The sequence below is a fragment of the Acipenser ruthenus genome, chromosome 19, assembly GCF_902713425.1.
Source record: "Acipenser ruthenus chromosome 19, fAciRut3.2 maternal haplotype, whole genome shotgun sequence".
Classification (NCBI taxonomy): Eukaryota; Metazoa; Chordata; class Actinopteri; order Acipenseriformes; family Acipenseridae; genus Acipenser; species Acipenser ruthenus.
Window position 1 is genome coordinate 25,303,549 of NC_081207.1, and position 14,943 is coordinate 25,318,491.

At 42.3% G+C, this 14,943-nt stretch overlaps 2 protein-coding genes across 5 annotated transcripts in view; one reads left to right on the top strand and one right to left on the bottom strand.

Annotated features, from left to right (window-relative positions):
- On the bottom strand, nucleotides 1-12,167 carry LOC117424509 (ataxin-1-like). Its single transcript, XM_058992683.1, has 3 exons — nucleotides 11,973-12,167; nucleotides 5,616-6,803; nucleotides 1-5,103 (listed from the first exon to the last, which is right to left on the bottom strand). Exons 2-3 carry the CDS (start codon nucleotides 6,657-6,659, stop codon nucleotides 3,772-3,774), a joined length of 2,376 nt encoding a protein of 791 aa, XP_058848666.1. The 5' UTR covers nucleotides 6,660-6,803; nucleotides 11,973-12,167; the 3' UTR covers nucleotides 1-3,771.
- LOC117424510 (sulfotransferase 2B1-like) overlaps nucleotides 10,872-14,943 on the top strand; it is a 19,568-nt gene continuing 15,496 nt past the window's right edge. Inside the window, exon 1 of one of the 4 annotated variants that reach the window (XM_058992686.1) lies at nucleotides 10,872-11,077. Coding sequence is in view for 1 of the 4 variants with exons in the window: in XM_034040896.3 (XP_033896787.1) it covers nucleotides 11,593-11,615 (23 nt within the window). In the remaining 3 variants the exon portion in view is untranslated. Of the gene's footprint in view, nucleotides 11,078-11,443; nucleotides 11,616-12,149; nucleotides 12,233-14,943 lie in introns of those variants that run through there. The other 3 variants (XM_034040896.3, XM_058992685.1, XM_058992687.1) reach the window with 3 other exon arrangements.

Below are 14,943 nucleotides of genomic sequence, written 5' to 3' on the forward strand. Positions count from 1 at the left end.
TTTATTTAGATCAGTTGGACAAAACACATAGGGCAGGATTCATCAAGGTATTTACAACAAAATGCAATTAGCTTCATAATTTTGTTTAAGTGCAAAAAACTGTGAATCTAATAACAAATAGTTGTAAACAACTCATAGAGATAATTTAAGGACTCAAAGGCGTGCTTTTTTTACTAGTTATGTTTAACAGTTTTATTTCACATCACACAAAAAAGTGGCACAAATCGCATTTAAAATGTTCTTTTTTTTCTTTTTATCTGGGGGATGCGATTGGGATGTTGAACCTAATTCAGCCCCTATTTGTTTACAATTCTCACTGATCCTGCTTAGAGAAGGGTGGGCTGCAGGAGTGTGCTTAATAATAATGATTTTCAACGGTGGAGACGATGATGAGAGCTATGAATGAAACAAGCACTGAATTTGTCACTATTGGCAATAATTTGATTCTTTTAAACAAATAATCGCACTTATGTTTTACATAAGAAAGTAACATACTTTTTTTTATGATGCAAGCAATAACAAAGACAATGTGATAAACAAGCACGCAACAACCATCTTATAAAACACTTCTTGGGGAATGTAATAATCATGGTACGTGTGTAATATATTTGTACATTTATATAACTTAAATTGGATGGGGATAATGGTGCCCCTAACACATGCACACCAACACCTTATTTATGGGCATGCAATGGTCACATGGGTACTGAATGACTGACTGTACACCGATTGTAAAAATAACTCAGAATTAAGCACAATATAATATGATATCTGTAAGTATACATAGACAGATACAGAATACTTTAGGTGTGCTTCTGACAGTAATAAGGAACCTAACCTAACTTTCTCCACCATATTACACTTTTATAGTGTCATTTACAGAACCTTAAATAAATAATTACTCCTCAACGTCCAACTTTCTGAAATGCATAAGACAACAACAACAGGTATTTAAAATACATTTACCTCCAAAGGAAGATCTGCTACCTTTTCTTTCATGTTCTTATAGTCTGTGTATAAATAATTAGTATTTCAAATAAAAATATAGACAAAGAGGTAATGTTACCAGAACTCTAATTCAAAATATCAACTGGCTCAGCAGTTTTAATTTTTTTTAAATTACCAAGTGACCTTCGTTGGTTGGTCTTGAAAGCATAGGCCAGAACTCAAACAGACAGCATCACAATTTCAGACAGCTTCATAAATGCAGCGCTATTATGAGACTTTATAATTGGAAACATCTCACATGTGGCTTTGGAGCTGGTATGTTCTAGGCGCCACATTTTACATTAACTGCAACCTATTCAGGGAGATGCCTGGAATGCCAAAGACTGTCACATACAATAAATAAAAAACAATAATCTGGATATTTATGAACGATCCAGGGCCCATGTGGATAATTCATTTAAAGATACGATTTTAAAAAAATGACACAACTGCCAACTGACCAAACCTTCATACGACAAAACACCCTAATTTTCTGCTGCCTGCTGGAAAGAAAAGTGTCTTACCATTACAGTTCAGAATGGTAATTGGCTAATGTTTTATGAAAACAGGTTTAGATATAGGCGAAAATGAAAAGTTAAAAGCAGACTTACGTCAGGAACAAGTGAAATTAAAACATAAATACATTGAATGGCCTCTTAATTAAATTACCACCGATACTGGACAATTTCTGTTGGAATGGCAGGACTGGGAAGTACCCCAGTCTAATTGCACTTTTTACTTGATTATTTTTTTTTTTATTCCTGCTTTAATATAAAATGACATAAAAATACATTATTTGTAAATTTGTAAACAGCATCAAGTACACAAGTCAGTTAAGTTCAAGAAATAAATATCTAAAGACTTTTTTTCTTTATATAGCTATTACAAAAAATGCTAGATTTTTATTAAAGATTTGTATTTCATTGCTATTATTGATGTATCCACAAGGATGTGTGTGGCTAACTGATCTGAAGAAGGGCGGAATATGAATAACTGATCTATTCAGGAAAAGGTACTACTTTTAAAGAAAGAGCAGACCATGGACCACACCTAAAACAACGCATAATACAAATTCAAGAAATCTGTTTACAGAAATTCAGAAATCTGTTTACATTCATCTGTTTACATGAATAAAAGCCATTATTAGTTCAAGAGGATTCATCTCATTATTCATTTGTTTTGAAAAATCTGCATGCTATTGCAAGGGTCCCTGTGGTTTTATTGAAATGCTAACAGTGACAGACCAAGGTTTTTTCTTCACCTTTACTGCAAAACAGTACTACCGAGCAAACCACCATCAAGGTTTATTCTTCACTTTGGCAAATCAGCCTTTTCCTACTCGTGAAGTGGTAACATATAGGAGTGGAGGGGTAAAAACAGCAACAAACATGATATATAATAATAATATACTTTATATGTGCCTTTATTTAAAAAATATATTTTTATTATTTTTAAATTAGTTGGCTGGATTTACTAAGATTATGCTCCAATGCACCACATTTATCCTCAAATAATAATAATAATAAAAAAAGGATCAAAAGCTTAGTAAACAAGGCAGATTATTCCTTCTAACTATTGCTACTGAACCAGTGCTGAAAGACATTTCTGCTTTTTTGCTCCCAATGTTTAAATGCTTGACACGTAGGGCTGTATTCATAAAGCACAAGCAGGCCAGAAGATGCATAGCTTACACACTCTTATATCGCTTCATTTACTTAGCTTTTTAATGACGGAACAGTCAAGAGTCAAGCATTCCTAAAATGGGTTGTCATGGCACGGAGGAAGTGCTACTTTTATGAATTGTGACACGACAACGGCCATTTCCTGGCTAGGATCTGGAATTTTGTAAATGCAGCGTCTCAGCCTTACCCAAATGGATTAAGTCAGTGCCCATGGTACCAAACAGCAATGCACAAACCAAACAATACTGGCAGGTAAGTTCAATATCCATTCACAAACACTGCTGAGAATTCAGCAAGTTCCCAAACTTTATGAAGAGGGTTTGGAATTGAACTGAGAATGATCCCAGTTAAAAATTCTACAGCAGATACACCCAGTATACAATGCAGAGGAGGAGGTATGGGATAAAGCCAGCTCTGTCGGGGCCTGTATTGGCTCCCGAGTCATATTGCTTTCAGAAGGTGTCTACATAGGCAATGAAGTGTCAGAAATCTATGAGGGGGTATAATGGATGTGGGGAGAATTGGTCATACCAAAAATTACTAAAATTGTATAAAACCCATACCCTTTTAAAAGCACACCCGTTTTCCTGAACTCTTGCTCACCTCTTATTTTTAATCACAGCCACCATATAGGTTTGGAATCCCAAGGTTCATAAGACTGTGAGTTGGTTGCTAAATTCAGTGCTGGGGAAAACACTATTATAATCCAAGTGTTTCTGTTTCAACCAGGAGCTACATTAATTGTCTGTGGGAATTACTGTATGTGCATCATGAAGGCGGCCACTGCTAAAGTTTCAGAAATTATGTATTTTAGTTCAAAATCAATATGAAGTACTTCCCATATCCTGAATGTGTCTGTTCCATACTGGCCTTTGTAAGGAAACATATTACATATAAAACTAAAAGTTAACAGGAACTGGTTGAATCAAAAACAGGACTTTGAATGACCCGAGGACTAAGACAAGGAATCTTGGAGTTAGAGGGGATAAGTGAAGGCGGGGAGGCTGTCGTCTTCTTGTGTGCAAATTCTCAAGCATTCTGAGGCCACACTCTCTCTCTCTCTCACACTCACTCACTCTCTCACAACAATCTCTTGCTGCTGCTACTTCCCCGCGTTGGACCGCCCCTCGATGGACAACTTGACCTCCTGAGGGATGAAGGAAGGCCTGGAGCAGCCAGAGGATGAGGAGGAAGGCTGGGCTGATTCCTCGCTCCTGGTCTCGTATTTTTGGAAACCGGGCGCTGACCAACGCCGCTGAGCCGCACTTGTTGTGTGCGACTGCTCCCCTCCTGCCTGGGGATGGCTCTCTGTGTGCAAATAATAACTGGTCTGACCTCTGGGCTGGTTTGCAAAAGTCCTAACCGTCTGGAGTGCTGTCTCCCCTGATCCCGCTCCCCTGACCTGCATTGCTTCCTCTTCATCCTCTCGCTCCCTGTGAGTCCTGTCTGCTCTGAACTGGCTGGGGGCCCTCAATTGCTGGGAGGCTGGGGGTCCCATGGGCTGGGAGATACCAGCACTATTGACATTAGTAACTGTGGGTGTCCTTGTTTGTGCTTGCTGTTGCTGCTGCAAGGTGAGCGAGATACAGACATCCCCTGCTTGTAATCGGTGGCAGGACAGCCCATATAGTTGGACCGTCCGGTCGGGACTGCAGGATGACCAGCCCTGGCCGAAAACAAAGAAGGGGTGCTCGGGGGGGACATCAATGGCCACTTTGTTCTGCTGCTCCCCGACTGTGAACTGGAGGGCCACCAAACCAGGCCGCTGCTGGCTCTTGCGGATGTCCACCACCATGCTGGAGTCAATCTTGAGACCGCCGCTCATCTCGGCGCTGCGCACAAAGTCTTGCGTCTGCAGGTCCTCCACTCGCTTCAGCTCCCCATTGGCTAACTGGATGATGGCTCCCTTCATGAAGTGGGAAGGTTGAGGGACAACGGGCGCCTGGACCGATACTGGCTGCCCCTGCTGCTGGGCTGCAACATCCACTGCTGCCACCACCCTCTCTGGGGTGCATGTTCTGGCCGGAGGTTCGGAGGCCTTTGCGACTGCCGCTGCTGTGGTGGTTGTGGTTATGTTGTTTAGTAGCCCAGGATATTGCTGCTGCTGGAATTGCTGGTTCTGCTCCAGAGGCACCAACACAGGCTGCCCGTTTGCCAGGATCACAGCGTGGTGCTGTGGCGGTAGCTGGTGGTGTGGCTGCTGCTGCTGCTGTTGTATTCTTGGGTCGCCTTGAACAGCAGCATGCCCTCCGAACGCAGTCCTGCCTGGCAACACAGTCTCCTCTCTGACAGCACTTCGACCCTGGGCTGCGGGCAGGATCTCTCTGCTCCGATGGGAGCCCTGTGACAGGTTCAGGGGGCCGAAGGAGGCTTCTTTACGATTTCCCAGGACGTTCTGATTTGGAAAAGCCAGGCGCCCCACCACCTGCTGCACCTGGATATGGGAACAAAAAAGTCAGTGAACAATTTGCCTGTATCCATCACAAACATAAGGTTAAAAAATAGCATTACTTTTCAGCAGTGTGAAGTAGTGGTTAGGGCTCTGGACTCTTGACCGGAGGGTCGTGGGTTCAATCCCAGGTGGGGGACACTGCTGCTGTACCCTTGAGCAAGGTACTTTACCTAGATTGCTCCAGTAAAAACCCAACTGTATAAATGGGTAATTGTATGTAAAAATAATGTGATATCTTGCAACAATTGTAAGTCGCCCTGGATAAGGGCGTCTGCTAAGAAAAAAATAATAATAATAATAATATTAATAATAATAATAATAATAATAATCATAATAATAATAATAATAATAATAATAATTAGCTGAAACATTTGTCTGATCTAGTGATTTTATTTAATTTTTTTAATTAGAATTTTTCTATGAGAAAGCTGAACCTAGGATTACTGTTTGGTGCCAATGAATTAAACACATAAATAACTGAATCGCAGCCCTACCTCCAGGTCAGTGTCAGGGGTGCTCCTGTGGCTGGGGGATGGCCTCTCTTCGTGGGGGGGTTGCCGCTGAGTGGCGTGCTGCCCGTCCACAAAGCCCTCTCCCCCGGCTGTGCTGGCCACAACGTGGAGCACTTGCATGTTTCTGCCGGAGTACAGCAATTCCTGCAGCAGCTCTCTGCCCCCTTGCTCCTCCTCGCCTCCGTTCACCACCTTCCCCCTCTCATGCTGGGAAGCAGCCACCAGCCCCTGGTCATGATGGCTCAAAACGTCCCTGTAAACAGGAGCTGCCACGGCAGTAGGGGGAGCCCTACAGCTGGTGTGGTGGTAGTAGACTGGCACTCCTCTGGGGCTGATTTCATTCGCAGTGCGCCCCGCAACTGCTCCAATATGCTGCTGCTGTGTGGCATGATCGGAGGATAGGACCACAGAAAGGCCTGCTGCTGTGGCCACTTTGGTGAAAGCCTGGGCTGAGGACTGTGGGGGAGGGGTAATGACTCCCTCCTGGATAACTGAAGGGTAGGGAACCAGATGGGAAACATGATGCTGTTGGGGTATAGCAGCCTGGGGCGAGATTAAGGAGCTGGGAACAACAAAGCCAGGAGGCACAGCATACGGGACAGTATAGGGGGCGCCTACAAACTGCAGGGAGGAGTGGGGAATCTGGGCATAGCCCATTGGGGGGTAGGGGATTCCTGGGTGCTGCAGGAGGGGAGAGGGCATGCTGTAGGCAGGAGAAAGGTGGCCCATGTTCAAGACCTGGTGCAGGCTGTTTGGAGAGTAGGTGCCTGAGGGGAGGGCGACTTTGTAGAGCATGCCGTACTGGTCTATGGGCACGGCCATGCTTTCAGAGATCTCCACGCTGTACTGCAGTCCCGTCTGGACTCGCATCCATTCCCCAGCCACGCCACTGCCAGGGGCATCGCTCCCCGTCGAGCCCGAACTGCGAGTGGACGTCGACTCGTCCCCCCCTCCGCTGCTGTTCAGTGGTAAGTCCCGCTTCTTTGGGGGGAGGCTCTCCTGGTTGCGTTCATGGGCAGGCTTCATGGTTTCGCTGAAGGGGGTGTCTTGTGGGGGTTCTCTCTTTACCTCTCTCTCACTGGAATGCGGAGGGAGCAGTGTGTGTCAGCAGGGGGGGTAAGGACACGCAACACAGCTCTGAGAACCTCCTGCTGACAGGCCTTGCCTCACCTATTGTTGGGGACACAGGCAAAAAAAAATAATTCTGGTGACCAATCTGTGTAAAAACTAGAATTCAATTTTAAAGCCAACCTATTATTTTGCATACATTTACCTAAAATGTAATTTCTTACCTGTCCTGTATGTCTTTCAATTGTTTATGCTTAGATCATTTTTGCCATGCTTAATGCTATTCCAAGATTTGTTTTTTTAATGAAAGACTATGGGGAAGGGAGGAAGCTTATCAGTGTTGCACAGGCCTCCCCTATGGGCTTCAGTGTACAGCGTAACGCTGATATGCTTCCCCACAACTGGCATTTTTGGATGCAGTTTTCACAGGAACAGTTATGTCAAATAATGATCCAACCAAAAATAACAGAGAATAACACAGAATCCTACAGGATATTAAACAGTTAAGAACTTTGTAATAAACCCTCGGTAACTAACGTTTTTTTAGATTTTGTCTACATGAACCCTCAGCCAATGTGTTGGCACTAACGTGTTTTTTTTTCTTATTTTTTTCTTTGTTTTTTTTTTTTTTTTTTTTTTCAAACACTGCCACTTAGTGGCCCTTACTGGAACCAATTTCCTTCAAAACTGCTGAATTCAGCAACAAATCTAATTGTTTTTAGTTGATGTTAAACCTAGATACTTTTTTATATTTCTCCACACTGCTGGATAGAAGCTGTGTCAATGTGCTTCCCCACATGCCAGTCAAGACAAATCGTTCTCTGGTTTTGCAATGTGGACAGTCAACTGAGTGCTGAGTGCTATTTGGAGACCAAAGCCATATTCTGTTGGATTTTAGCCAGGACATAGTTGCATAATATAACAATAAAATGATCCTGCATAAAAACTGTCTAAGGAATCTTAATCTACTACAATGAGCAAATGTACACCATGAGGCTAAAATACAAAATGTGCATAATTTACCTTAACAATCCCTGTACATCACATGGTTTTTACACTTAACTAATCTGAAAATCACAATAGTGTTCAAATCTATTGCTGAATGTGTTTCCTCTGTCATCTTTTTTTTTTTTTTTCTTTTTAAATGCACTCAGTAAATTCTGATTAAAATGGAAGTCTGTTTATAGATATGCTCTGCTCAGTGTAAGGTAGCAGATTGAATGATTATGGAAATGGACATACCTAAAAGATGTAAAGTAATTGGCTCCAGGCCTACAGGATAGTATAAACTAGCAATCGGTGTCTTAAAACGCCAGCCGTTCTAACCGCCAACCAGTCTAAGGGCCACAAGTCCAAGGCCAATCTGAGCTGTGGCAGGTCGAGCAAGGACAAGTAGAGCGAGAACCTTGCTTTTGCAAATATATCCCATTGACTACTAGAGGCCTCACTCCAACTCTTAACATTAGCTATATTTAAGTAACATTAGTAAGGTGGTGTTTTAATTGGGTGATCGACTGTTGTGATTAGTAATAGGTGAGTATGGTTAAATTGAATATAGATTGATTTGCAATTTGATTGGTTTCCACATAGCTTTTGTACTTGTGTGATCCCATTGAAGTGTATTGAAACTATTGTATCGCTTAAGTATTGTCTTAAGCAGTTTAGCAGCTGTTAACCAGTTCCCTTGCAAAGTGAGGGTGCGAGGAGAGGCTGTTGAAGAAAACCTAGCAGCGCTCTGGAAGATGCCAACTACTAGACAGATCTGTACCCTCCCCCCACCACTCCTGCTCCCACTAGTACTGTACCTATCTGTCTCATCTGTCCTACTATGACTGTTTTTCACATCCCTGTTATTCTGTCCTCTCACTCCTGTCCTCTGTCTTCTCTCTGCTCCTGCTCCCCTAACCCCTCTAACCTCACCCCTCTGCCTCTCCCCCCCTCCCACACTCTCTCTGGTGCCCTCTGGAACTGTCACTCTTCTGCTAACAAAACTGATTTATCTTGCCTTTTCCTCCCATCTCCTCTCGATTCCCTTGCTCTCACTGAAACCTGTCTCTCTCTCTCCTGATAACACTGTAACTTGTGCTGCCCTGTCCTCTCTCCACATCCTGTCCCATACTCTGTGTCTCACTGGACAGGTAGGTGGGACTAGTCTTCTCCTCTCTCCCGCCTATCCCCTCTGACCTCTCCTCACTTTCTGTTAATACCTTTGAATTTCATGCTGTCCAACTAACCTCTCCCTGTCAACTCCTGCTAATTATACTGTACCGTCCCCCTGGACCTCTCACTCACTTTCTTGATGAACTCGATTATCTCCTCTCCTCCCTCCCCTCTCTGTCTACCCCAACTGTCCTGTTAGGTGATTTCAATATCCATCTCTCCAACCCCACACACTGCCGGATTCCTTCCTCTCCTTCACTCATCTCTCTCTCTCTCTCTCTCCATCCCCTCCTACCCACAAAGCTGGCCGTCAACTGGACCTCACCTTCTCCTGGGTCTGCTGCCCCTCCACCATCTCTGTCACCCCTCAGGACCTCTCTGATCACTATTTCATCTCTTTGTCTCTCCCCTCTCTCCCAATGGCACTGGAACCATTTTTAAAGTGGGGGTGCTAAAAGCCATTGAACAAAATTGTAACCCCTGCGTATGATAGAAGCCATGCAAAGCCAGGGGGTGCTGCCTCACCACCAGCACCCCTAATTCCAGCGCCCCTGCTCTCTCCCTACTCCACCTACCCCCACTGTCACCTCCTGTGACAGTGGGGGTAGGTGCTCTCTCTCCCCCTCTGTCCTTGCCTCCACTGCTCCTTCTCACCTCCCCCTTATCGACTCCTCCCAACTCTCTGTAGACTCTGCTTCCTCTGCTTCCTCCACCCTCTTCTCATCCCTCACCTCCTCCCTCAACTTCTTCTGTCCCCTAACCTCCCGACCTGCCCGCCCCTCCCCTCCCCAACCCTGGCTCTCCTCTGTGCTCCGCTCGGCAAGAACTGAACTGCGCTCTGCTGAAAAGAAATGGAAGAGAACCAAACTCCTTGCTGCCCTAGATGTCTATTGCTCCCTCCTCTCCTCCTTCTCTTCTACTCTCTCCTCTGCTAAACGTTCCTATTTCCAATCTATTAAATAATCCTCCACTAACAACCCCCGGAAACTATTCTCTACCTTCTTCTCCTCCCTCCTCAACCCTCCCCACTCTGCTTGACCCTTTCCAATCTGGTTTCCGCTCTGCTCACTGCACTGAAACTGCTCTCCTATCTGTCACTAACTTGCTAAACTCTGCCTGTGCTGCCTCTCTCTCCTCTGTCCTAATTCTCCTTGATCTCCCTGCTCCTGAGCACCGCTCGCATCCAGTTCAAGACTCTTGTACTCACCTACCAATGCCTTGACCAGACTGCACCCAGTTACCTCCAGACCCTCATCTCTCCCTACACCTCACCCGACCTCTCCGCTCCGCCTGCACTAGAAGACTGGCTGTACCTCCTCTACACTCCCCTGCCTCCAGCCCGCTCCTTCTCCACCCTCAACCCACAGTGGTGGAACGACCTACCTACGGATGTCAAGACTGCCCAGTCCCTGACCACCTTCCGGCGCCTCAAGACACACCTCTTCAGACAACGCCTGTAAAACTCAACTCTTCCCTTCTGGACAATATAGCACTCTGCCTTAATGCACTTTAACTTGCACTTATCTGCTCCCTATTTTACTGTATTTAATCCTGCACTTAACCCAATCTGTTGTATCTTGTATTTCACTTGCACTAGTATCTAACCCTGATGTAACTATCAACACTGTTACCTGCTCTTGAACTGCCCTGATATCAAATCGTAATGTGTTTTGTATTTGCTCTTATTTGGACTGAAGTCACTATATTTTGTATCTTGCTCTTAATTGTACTGTAATTCTTGATATGTATTTTATTTTGTTTACAACTGTAAGTCGCCCTGGGTAAGGGCGTCTACTGAGAAATAAATAAACAAACAAACAAACAAACAAACAAACAAACAAATAAATAAATAATAAGGTTGGAAATGTCTGGTGTAGGTTTATAAAATAGCGCCCATGCAAACTGACATCTCTTTGGTGTGCCTTTGTCTTTAAAAGCCTGTTAAGAACCAGGGAGGGGCCTATTACGACGATTTAAATAGCGAATACACTACTAAGATCGGCCAGTGTTTTCTTAACTGAACAGACCCCCTAGGTTGCTGTTTCAACTGATCTATTTACTCAAATGCCAACAGTCCCGATTACCTTGAAAATGTCCCGCGTCCCGATGCATAGGAATAAAGTACTGATATTTACACATAGAAAAAAAATCATTTATGCTGCACAGTAGAGTTAGTGAAAATCATCTGCTGGTCACTAACTTACTAGTATACAAAGGTAAGAACGCTTCATTGTGTCTAAGTTTACTGTCATGCTGGTCGTGTGGTGTTGAGTTGAGGGGATACGTTTGTTATTATATGATAGTGTTTTTTACGTATGACCTCTCCCATGTGTATGATGCGTAAGCCCTGTGGGGAAGAGCGCCGCCCTGAACAGTTTCCAAATGTTGGCAACTATGTTTACTTTCCCCACCATTCCAGGTTCACATAAAACAACCGTGGCTGTAAGTAATTCCTCTTTGTGCATCACCAAATTACAATATACAGTATATGGATATCACTCAAGTAATTAAATACACCAGCATCTGCAGAGCGAGTGATACATCCCAGCCTAGCGAGTACGCTAAACTATAAAGGAAGCAATGCTGACCCAGTATAACGAGTACTTGGACCACTGGCGGACAGAACACTATATACTTTAGTCTAACCTGGGCATAGGTTTGTTACTACAGGGAATTGTTACAACCAAAATATTTAGGAAAGCAACACAAAGGAAGGCTGAGGAGGCCAACAATGGATCTGACTAGTTTGACAATGTAAGTAAATGCGGTAGACGAGTGGTTGCTTTTGTTTACTATTTCAAACCAAATAAACTCCTGGGTTTTGTTTAACATGAATACAAAAATAAACCAAAAGACTACTGATGTCTTACTTCCATAAAAATACGTAAAATTAATAATAATATCCGATTATCCCTTTTCCTCTTTTTGCGTATCTTAGAGTGCCAGAAAATCTGTGAATGTTTTTAGTTTAACAATCGCTACTAAAATAAACTTTTCGTTTTTCCAACAAGACTGTGCTGGTAAAAGGCCAAGCAAGCCAATCGGTGGCAGACCATGACTTAACCCCACAGCGAATCCATTTTTTTAAACGTGACTCTGTTTTTCACTTACCTCCTCCCCATCTCATTCCGCCCTTGTTTTTCGTTTGTTTATAATTTAATTGAATAAATATTAGATCGCATCAGGACTCAGGGCTGACAAGTTCCGTCCATCTCAGTGGCGCTCCTGGCTGACGTCACTTCGGACACCCTTCTGCTTCCTGAATGACCTCACAACTCTGCTGGTGGACACAAACTGCGTTCGTAATCAAGATTGGTGTCTGGATTTTCTAGCTGAAATCTTACGGTAGTGCCCCCTATCGATTCAGTGAAGTAAGTAAGCTTACTGCAACGCGGCCACAAATATTGCATTAATATTCAGCATTCAAATATGGATAAGTGCATAGCTGGTGCACTTTCAACCAAACTCATATAATAATAATTTTTAAAAAAAACGTTGTGCAAACCAAAGTGCAAAATTTAGCAAGCAGTAACTTAACGGAAACATTTGTTTACTTCCTGAATTGTTACGAGCTTTTGGAAGAGTATCAAGTCACTATGTCCTGCATGAGCAGTGTTGTTGTTATAAAAAACATATTTTCAATGTAATGCTCTGGTTGTGTAGTACTACTTATTTATAAGAACTCAAAGACTCTGCACCTTTAAAAGCAAATCATTTCTCGGTCCTGACCACACGGAGGTGCTGTAACATTAGTATTAGCAAGTTTATGCAATAGTCACGTGAGAGGGACATTGCCACTTGTTGAGCTTGTCTGTTTGGATATGGTGATCATAGTGTTGTAATTGTTTTTATTTCAGTTATCCGTACAGTATAACTAGGGGTCTACTTAAACCGCAGTAAATTTACCGCGAGGTGGCTGTGCTAGACAGTGCTGCTAATTCACGTTCTGTTCAGCAGCCTCTGTAGTAGCCTTTTGTTTAATGTGTGATTCTGAAGCAATAGCGATCGATCATATTTTCTCCAGACACAATAACTAAGATGTGCAAAACAATTACCTCCATCTGCATGTGTACAGTTTCTTTGGGAAATATCTTGACACGATCAATCACCGAAATATACTCATTATGCTTTGTCGTCCATTTCTACTATTTTACCTTAAATGCTGAACTAGATTTTAGCAACCTAAATCAAAGCAATGCAGCACTGACTTTGTCCCACCCCCTACTGCACAGTACAGGTCAGGTGCACGTAATGATCCCCAGATGCCTTTTCACACGCTTGGTAGAGGTCAGCGCTGGTGCAAGGTTGCATCAATACTAGCCCAGTATAGGGGAAGAGTGTCTGTAGCAGGGCAAGCGCTCCTGCGCGCGGGAAGAATGGTTGCAGGCTGTGCAACTTAGCTCTGCAAAGCAGGATAGTTCAATGCAAACACAGTTCAAGCGCAAACTTTTTTTTTTTGTATTTCTGTATCTTTGTACTTTTGTTAAAAAACGAATAATCTAAACCAATCACAAAACGTAGGCTATCGCTATGAGTGGGATTTAATTCAGACTTTAAAATATGTCAAAGTTTACCATGGTAAATGTGCACTGCAATTACCATGCCTTTCCTGTGTTTGGACTATGCGATGGCTTTTAACATAGTTAACCAGGCTTTGACTAGCTTGTGTGTGGTTTATGTTTTTACAATGCTTTTCTACATGGGTATGCTACACTTTAATACAATATACTGCACTGGACTTTCATAGGGGTGGATTTGAAGTTGTGTAGCTGACCTGCTGCTGTGGAGCTCTATTGGCATTGTCACTACTTTCATTTAGCCTTGATCTTGTCTGACCATATACAGTGTACAGTATATATATATATATATATATATATATATATATATATATATATATATATATACAGACACACACACACACACACACACACACACACATACAATTTCCTCAACTTTATATATATATATATATATATATATATATATATATATATATATATATATATATATATATATTTTACAATACAAAGGTGAAAATAAACACATATTGTATACGTACACTTCAAAATATATTACTGAAATACGTTAACAAGTGCCAGCGAAAAATCTAGGCCTTTATCCCTTATTTTAAACACAGTGCATTTGCAGTTCACTGTGTTTATCCCATATAGTTATATGTGTTTTTTACAAAGGCCAGCTTGCCATCTGGAGATATCTGTAATGAACAGTCTTTTAATTGAAATGTTTGATTGACAGGTCCATAAATGAAAGTATAACACAATCCGCCTCAGAGTGGGCATGTGACACAGAGACAAGAGACACAGAACAGGATTAGACTGGCTTCTACCAAGATACCATGCTAGACCTACTGGTTAAACAATACATAAAATGGTTTATGTTTGCTAGCTTTTCAATGAACTACTTCTCTGAACTTATTGAAGGGCTAGACTTTATTAATAGTCATATACTGAGTTTACAAAGGAGTGAGGACAGTTTTAAGCAATCATATAAAAACCAATACTATAGACATGGTAAAAAAAAACATTTGAAAACAAATTTATACTAAAAGTATAGTGTTTATCTCTACTATCATATTACTTTCCAGCATAGCTTATACTTTAAAGCAAAGTGTTTATTTAATCAAACGCATACAATGTTCAAGAAAAGAAGGTTATTTGTATATTAAACGTATATCTTAAATCATTTTGTAAAGTACAAATGAGTATATATAAAATGAATAACCTTTGGAAAAACAAGCCGAGGCAGAATTTTTATTTCAGTTCATAGGTAACTAAATAAACTGTCTGCTTAGTGGAATCCTATTATAGTTTGGGTTTGTACATTTATTGTGATCTAGGGTGCATAGAAAGCCCAGAATTAGGATAATAAATTACATCAGCAATTTGCATCAAGGCCATCCTGGAAAATGAGAAATTACATTGCTTAACCAATTTTAACTGATTAGTGTCTTGGCAGGAATTCCCAAAAGATACAAACCCTTCCTTGTTTAATACTGCAAACGTAGATTAATATCACTAAAACCAGCCCTGTCTTCAGCAGTGGATGCTTCAAACCTGTGCTG

Coding starts and splice junctions, on each gene's coding strand:
- LOC117424509 (XM_058992683.1), bottom strand. CDS start 6,659: ATGAAGCCTGCCCATGAACGCAACCAGGAGAGCCTCCCCCCAAAGAAG. Junction 5,104..5,615: donor CCCCTGACACTGACCTGGAG/GTAGGGCTGCGA, acceptor TCCCATATCCAG/GTGCAGCAGGTGGTGGGGCG.